An 8,294-nucleotide genomic window follows, 5' to 3' on the forward strand; every position below is an offset into this window, starting at 1 on the left:
TAGGACATATCAGTCCCATTAAAATTCTTTCAGGTCTGCCACTACAGAAAAGCTAGATATAACTTAATTGCCTTCCTTAGAAAAGACTTAACAACTTTAATATCCTACACGGTCTCTGGTAGAATTCCATGAAGTATGTATGAAGCAATTGAAATGATTGATCACTCTGTTTATCTAAAAATAAAATGATAGCAATCGCCTAATACGGTTCCAACAGAGGCCACAGACCATGAATTTATCCAAAATCGGGAAAGGCGACTTTCCAATGAAGTAATTCACCGAGATATCACTACTGAAATAGTTGAAACTACTTCATAATGGTGGCGTAACTTCGGATCCATATTTTTTGTACCTGATTGAAAAGAATATCACAATTAAACACCAATCCCTTGCACGGGCACCCTAAAAAAGCAAATAAAAGATGACCACCTCTTTCAGAACTCCTGGTAAGAAAATAAAAGAAATCTTTTCGGGCCATTACAATTGTCTTGGTAAATGAACACAAGAACCTGAGGAGGAACCTAAGCAAACTCTATTGCTTCCCCTTGCCTTGAGAATGCAGTCCATATATTCTTCAAACGGTTGAAAGAAAATTAAACTGGTTATTCGCCCATCAAAATGCAAACACAGTACAGGTGTTAAAGTGGGATCTTGAAGATATGAGCGCTTCAATTAAAAAAGAAGAATAAGAAAGCAAAAGCAGGACATACAAACGTTCGACCTCACATGCAGGTTGTCCAGGAAAATTGTGACGTTTCCAATGGAAAAGCAAGGAAGATACAAAGCCAGATATCATAAATGAAAAGTCACTGAAGCAAAGTGCATGCGCAGGGGATACGATAAAACATACGAGGACCTTAGCTTTGATGAACACTGTGCAGCGAGGTCAACCCGTATCTCATTCAGCTATCACAGCAAACTAGATGGCCTTTTTGGAGGCACCCCATTTGGAGACCTGTAGAACACCTCGCCGTTGGCTGGAGTTGCGTTCTCTAATTGTTGTTGAACCAAGCTGAGAAGTTACAAATGGAAACTCAATCTGCGTTGGCCAGGACAAGCACTAAATATGGAGCTTGAGTCCTATAGCAATGGAAAGCTGGTTATAACTCAATAAACTGCCCTTCCTCAACAGCAGCCTAGGTTGATTCTTTGATGATCCTGGCGTGAGAGCCCTCAATGTAGAGTCTGCCATGTACGGAGCTTCCCTCCTGCCATTTCCTTCTAAATCTCTTCCTCTCTCTCTCCCGTGGCCTATTCTGATCAAACCCTTAAAAAGTGTCACAAAGGAAGCACGGAATAGCCAAAACAGAATAAACCGCAGCATTAATTGCATTCCCCATAATATCCGTCAGTCGAGCAATCGCCAGCATTCCCCATTAAAGCAATATACCACACTGAACGCAGTAACAGACATTTCAGTCCTAATCCACCATGTGCAGTTCGAAAGTTCACTCGAATTTTCCATTGATTGGGAACGTGATTAGCAAATCTAACCAGGACAACAAGAACAAAGGAAGCAAAGGTTCCGAGCATGTGAATGCACTGGGAGGAGAGACGCGCCTGAAGCACTTGAACAATCAGGGTTGATTTGGCTATACTAAAATATGCGACTTGCAGCACATGTTAGGGACTACAACACATTATGTGCATTCAGGCATTTATTGAATCGTGTTTGATCAGGCCAACCCAAGTCATGTTTCTATAGAAACTAAATCTATATCCAAAATTTTTCATGAAAATCAAACTGAGGGTTAAAATCCTTTAGAGAGAGTTCATATTCTTAGATAAGTGTGGGATATGATGGGACTATTGATAACTGTCTTAGAAACTTAAATTGATAGGCGAAAGTATGATTTAATATTTAAATATTCTATCAATAAAAAATGACAATACATTCGTTTCACCAAAAATGCGAATTTACTTAGGAAGTGAGATATCTTCCATTTAAAGTTTGATTTTGGTTTTTTTGTGAAATAGTTTTGCGTTCATTTGACAAGAAATTAAAAGGCTCGAAATTTGAAGTAAATGAAAGATAAAAACTAGAATTTAAGGTGCTGAAAAAGCAAATGCATGAAGAACAAACGAAATTACAGTGATCAAACGAATAACGTCATTCACTTGATATTAGGGGTTTAGGTAGAGACTTTATAAAACGTACAATTGTCCAGTTTGTGATTAAATAGCTGCAGGGCCTAATTAGACCGTATCTAGGTGTTTGGTTAGCCCGAGGCAAATGAATGAGCAAGTATAAACTTCCGCACACAAATTGACGAAAGTGAATTAAAATGGGAAAAAAAAAAAGAAAAAGAAATGTCAAGAACATTGAAAAATCGCATGATTGGAGCATTAGAGTGAAGGGGGTTCACTGTAAATAAAATTTACTCATGAATAATGCTAATTTTGAATGTAATTCGCCTCTCTTTTATGAGATTCTTCAGAGCATACTAACTTTATTGTCCATCCGTACAATGGCTCATAGCTTTGTCCCCTGTTCGCACCGGTCATCCAGTTTTCTCAAATAATAATTTCATGCTAAAAAAGATAAAATGAATGATAAAAACAATTAAATAATATATTTTTCATGAAAGATGAAACTATTCTTGGTTCATTCATTTTTATAAGTGATATAAAAATCATCTTTAAAAAATATTTTTAAAATTATTCATTTTCCTAAATAAATAAAATCTAAAATCTAAAATTAAAAGAAGACAAATTTCACTACCAACCCGATAATGAGACGTGTCAAGCACCTGCTCGAATGACCGGTGAGATTCCCTTTCGTCAGCTTCTTGGCATCGTGGGCAACCCCAAATCCAAAGCTCCATTGCTCGCATTCAAGAATTCGATGATCTCATCCAGTGACTCCAAGTTGTGGCTGAGCTCACCCGCCTGGGCTCTCAGCACAGAGTTCTCAGCCTAAATGCTCAAGTAATGCTGTGCCTGTGCGGTGATGTTGATGTTGGTCCCGATCCGGTGTTTCCTCCTTGTTCAGCTGGGCGACCTGATCCGGCAGATTGTCCAGGTGCTCCTGCCTCCTCATCCGGACTAGTGGTTCTAGATCATCCTCTTCTTCCTCTTCCTCTTCCTCTTCCTCTGGTCCATCACGACCTGTGAGTCCTTCCCGGAGGCCGAGTTTTGAACCAGGTATGACCCCTGAAGATGTCCCCCTAGAAGAAATTTTTTTGAGAGGAAATGTTGCTCCTTGAGAAAGAAGAATTGTCGGGCAGTCTTAATTGATGTGAAACCTATTCACTAACATCTAATGTAATTATACGAGTGCGGAATCATTAAAATAATAATCAACGGCCAATAAAGTATTAAATAAATTGCAAGGCAAAGTGAGAATTAAATGCTAAGAAATAAGGAAAATGTCATTCTTAACTAGGCTAAAATGGAAACGATAATCAATATATTGAGAGTGTGTAATCAATTAATAATTGAAAGAGAAACGCTTGAATAACGACCAAGCACTCATCTCTAAGAACATTCAAATCCTATTGTTAAGCTTTAAAAGCTTGTTCAACATTGAGCACAATTTTTTATTAAGGATTTTCATACATTTAAAATATAAATCTTAAGCTTTTTCATAACTTTAACAAAAAAAAAAAAAATATTTTTGGAATTTTTAAATATTTTTAAATAATTTTTAAAAAATAATTTTTTTATTCCGAAAATAGGGACCCAGGAAGATGCGCTACCGCAGGTCACACGAATCTGGGCTCATGGACACGAAATGGGCTTTACACGTGATGAGGCTTTAATTGATTTAAAACACGAATTGGGGTCAACTCATAGAATTAAGCCCAATTCCTCGAGCATTTACCTATGCCCAATCCCAATGGATCAAGTTCGGACCAAAAGCTAATTTAACAAGCCCATCAATCCTATCCAGAATCTAAAACACACTAAGCTCAAATAAGCCCAAATCCAACAAAATCCAGCTTCGGCCCCCATTTCAAAGCCGGGTCAAACCCAAAATCAAAATCCGGAATAAACCCAAGCTCGTAAAACCTATTTTGGCCCAAAAATCATTAGGCTTGACCCAACCCATATCCTCCCCTCACCCCTATATTCCTATTTCCTTCTAGTCCTACTCCTGTTGTCTTCCTCGCACGGCCCTAGGACCATCGACGTCCATTAAACCCAGAACAACAAAACGCCAACTATCCTATATTAAATCAAGAATCACCGCCTCCTCCAACGACCACCATCCATGCCGACTAGGGTATGTCAATTTGCGTCGAGGACGGCTGAGTGACGCCCAGCCGAGGCGAATTCTGGCCCCCCTCTCTCTCTCAATTTCTATCTTTTTCGAACGAATCCCCCTCCAAGAGCTCGCTCCTCTCTCCCTATTAAAGCCATCCAGTGCGCATGGCCTCCTGCCATGCTAGCTGCAGCTGTTGGCCTGCCCCCGACTGGACGTCTCACGCGACGCCCTCTACTCTGCCTTGTCTCCTTCATGCCGTCCTTTCGTTCGCATCGTCCTTCAGCTAGCATCCAAGACAGAGGAAGGGAGGAAGAGAGAAAAGGAGAGGGCCGGCCCAGGGAAAAAGGAGGATGGACCGGCCCAGTAGGGGGAAAGGAAAAGGAAAAGGAAAAGAAAAGAAGAAGAAGGGGCTGGGCAAGCCCAGCCTTGCTCCCTTTTTTAATTAATAATAATTTTTTTTCTAACTAATAAATTCTAATACTAGTAATGCATATGCTTCTAATGTCTATATGTCATGCAATTTGATGAAAATTATTTTTGTTAGGAGTTAAAAATTTCCCTAATTTTTTATGTAATTAATGAGTAATTATACGGGTTGCCAAAATTTAGGTGTCAATAATGTTTAGTTGTGTGAAACCACCAAAAACTTCTCTAACAAATTATATTGTCATTATTATGAGATTGTTAGCATTCTCTCAATCACACGCTCTATATATTACTTTATCTCTATCTCTCATATCTATGGATATCTTGGTAAAAGTTTTTCTAGTTGTTACAATGACAAACAAATAGAAAGATTTTAGACTCAGAATGTAACAATAACTTGGGAGGATGGGATATGTAATTATGTCTATATTAGGGGGTGCAAATTCTATCTTTTTCTGTTTTTTTTCTAAACTTTTATGCGTCTAACAACAACATGCACTACTGTATTTAATAAAGAGAGACCGAGTAAGACCAAAGCGAAAAAAGACTGTCTCTGAAGAAAAGGTGATGCTATGGGGATAGAACTGAGTGGGGCTTTTTAATATGAACTAATAATGTGTGAACCTTGGTTAGCAAAAAAGTGAAGACGAACAAAGATCAATGGACCAAGATTGACTTGATCTTTGTTGCTCGGCACATTATAAGATCAATGTCATTCATTTTTTCTTTTTGTCTCGTGAGGACTTTCAATCAGCATCAACTGACAGAGGCTGGTGCATCACGGCTCGTGACATAAAAATTTCATATTTCAGCTAGACTAGTGTCAAAATTGTTTCCATCTACAAGCTTAAAGCTTTCCTATCTTAGGGTTTGGGCAGTAGAGTGCACTCGTGACGACTATTTGTTCGGACTGAATTAATTCCTCCATTATCATGCATTCTTTAATCCCCCTGGGAAATCTCAATGAGGTTGATCGTCCATGCATTATTTCTCAGTATTTTAATTTAAACCTATTAACAGGTTTGGCTGTTGGCCACTAAATAAATAATGGGTCGGTGCTCTGTGTGTGCTCATCGGAATGGACCCCCAAAAGAAGGAAAGGAGGCCGTTGAAGTTGAACAGTTCACATTGGACATCAAAGGCCTAAGTGGGGTTCTTTTCCTTGTGCTTCAAAGCTCTAGAAACAAAGCAATGGATCGGTAATTCGAGAGAAAATGAAGAGGAGGACAAATGCTGTTTGAGTTGACTAGTTCACATTTATCAATCGCGTGATGCGTGCCATCAAAATGATGAAACAATTTCATCAATGGAAATATATCATGAAATGCAATAAGAGGAAGTGTTAGTAAAAGTAGAGAAAAGAAAATGATAGTTATCAACATATTTTACTCCCATTGGTTCTCTTTATTTTCAGCACCACCTCTTTTAGGAATTTTTACTGCATAATTCTTTAGCTTCTGTTGGTGGTGATAATTTATGGCTGAGATATTGAAGAGAGATTCAATTATCAGTATGAGTTAGGGGAGCAAAGCGAAGTATGAGGAATCAAGTTATAATCATTCCAATTTTGATACGGAGGTTATACTGTTTTTAGCTTCTCATGGATGTGTGACGTAACTTCGATTTGGTGTATTATTGACCTTTCAATCAAACTTAAGAAAGGGTACCATGAGTTGTTTGAGCTAACAGCTAGAGTGGTTACAAAATTCGATTAAATCATGAATGAAATGGTAGTTCATTGTAGGAGACTCGATTGCCTTAGGAGTTAGTAAAATCATGGAAATAGAGTGAAGTTCTCTTAATAATTTGTTTTCCTCTGTTTGCACTTTGATTTTAATTTCAGTGGTCACCACCCTAATTTTCCTTTGATTTCCTTTGATTCTAACAATTTCCTTCCGATTTCCTTCAATTTCAATCTACGCACTTTACTTTTCAAGTATTTTAGTGTCCTTGTCATTTCAGTCAAAGTGACATTTTCTATGTCATATTTTGCTCTCAGAAGTTGGCACACCTTTTAAACATACATCCATCCTCAATCCATCTTGAAAAATTTGCTTTGTGGACGTTTGATCACTTTGCGGTCAAGCTAAAACTAGAGAATAACTTTTGGTTTGTTTTTGCAATTGCCAGTCTATTAGATTTCCAACAACTTCAAATTAGGCTTATACCAACATCTTGAATACTATGAAATTGCAAAAGGTTGATAAAAAGATGTCACTCAATCAAGTGTCACCATCCATCAATATAACTAGATATTCAAGTAAATTAATTTTTAACTGTGTGACCTATCCCTTGGGAGGGGGGTAGAATAGATTTAGAATATTACCAAAATGATGGGCCTATGGCTCATGATTAGGCACAAACTCTCTTAAGCCCACACCTCTCGCGATGTCGTTGTATTTGAGATGACGCTACAAGAATTTTTTAATGAGGAGTCGTCACTAATTTATTAGGGTCGGCTAGAAACTAAGTGAGGCATGGAAGTATATCACTTTAAATAACTAGAGATTTTATGGTCGGAGATTTGATTACAATAATCAATCAATTAGTGTCATTTTAGTACCTAATCTTGTTGATTTCAAAATATTTTTGTCAGATAATTTGTATTGATTTTAAACCTATCCAGTAACACATGAAATGATCATATAGGTGCACAATCATTAAAATAACAATCAACAACCAAGGAAAACATTAAATAAATTGCAATAAAAAGCAAACATCTAGCGCTAAGAAATTAATAAATGCCAATCTTAACCAAGCTTAGGGAAGTCATAATCATCATATTGAAAGTACACAATCAAGAGTGTTCGCTTCTAAGAATAAACAAAACCCTATAATGAAGCCCTAAGGGCTTGTTCAATTTTTTAGCAAAATTTTAGATAAAAGCTCTCACTTTTAAGAGAAAATTACCCAAAGAACTATTTTTAAGCATTTTCTTAATTTCCTCAAGAATTTTTTTTTTGGAATTTTGAATTTTTTTGAATTTCAGGGATTTTCGGAATTTTCTAAAGTTTCGTGATTTTCTGAATTTTTAGAAGTTTCTGATTTTTTTAAATATATTTCGATTTTTTTAATTTTTTTGTATTTGTATTTTTAATTTTAATATATGTTATGTATTTCTTATATTATATTTTATATAAAACCAAGAATTTTCCATAAAATGACACTCTTGCCATCTGTGAGCAGTCGGAATGGATTCGTGGCCTGATAATTTGTCTTGAATAACAAGGCTCTTCTGAAGTACTGCCAAGCAAAAGTAATTTTCAAACCAAACATCGGAACTCAAGAGTGCTTTGGTCGATAATGACATCTTAACGGTGACTACTTTTAGTCTGATGCTCCTTTTCTAATGCGATTGAATTGAAAGGATCCATGAAGTGCTACCCTTGTTTAAGTCTGCAAGCTGAAGAACTGAGATGGATCGACTTTCCTCCCAAATAATTGCAACTCTGAGCCGTTCGAATGGTCGAGCTCAAGCTCACAGCTCACCCTGAGGTGTATTAATTTCTACATCCACCCGCCAGTCCTTGTTTCAAATGACCTGTCGAAAGATCCTAAAATATTTGCACAAATAAGTCAAGTGGGATAACTTGCCTTGTCGTCGTACTCAATGACCTGTTGGTTTTCTATAGTATTTGTGACTCTTATGGCTTCAAGCCAC

At 37.2% G+C, this 8,294-nt stretch overlaps 1 protein-coding gene across 1 annotated transcript in view; it reads right to left on the reverse strand.

The window, feature by feature from the left end:
* Positions 1 to 2,911: 2,911 nt before the first annotated feature.
* Positions 2,912 to 8,294, reverse strand: part of LOC120292017 (kinesin-like protein KIN-7A) — an 8,934-nt gene continuing 3,551 nt past the window's right edge. Inside the window, exon 10 of the mRNA XM_039309864.1 lies at positions 2,912 to 3,167. Coding sequence (XP_039165798.1) covers positions 2,912 to 3,167 — 256 coding nt within the window. The remainder of the gene's footprint in view (positions 3,168 to 8,294) is intronic.

This window comes from Eucalyptus grandis, chromosome 3, assembly GCF_016545825.1.
Source record: "Eucalyptus grandis isolate ANBG69807.140 chromosome 3, ASM1654582v1, whole genome shotgun sequence".
NCBI classification, from domain to species: domain Eukaryota; kingdom Viridiplantae; phylum Streptophyta; class Magnoliopsida; order Myrtales; family Myrtaceae; genus Eucalyptus; species Eucalyptus grandis.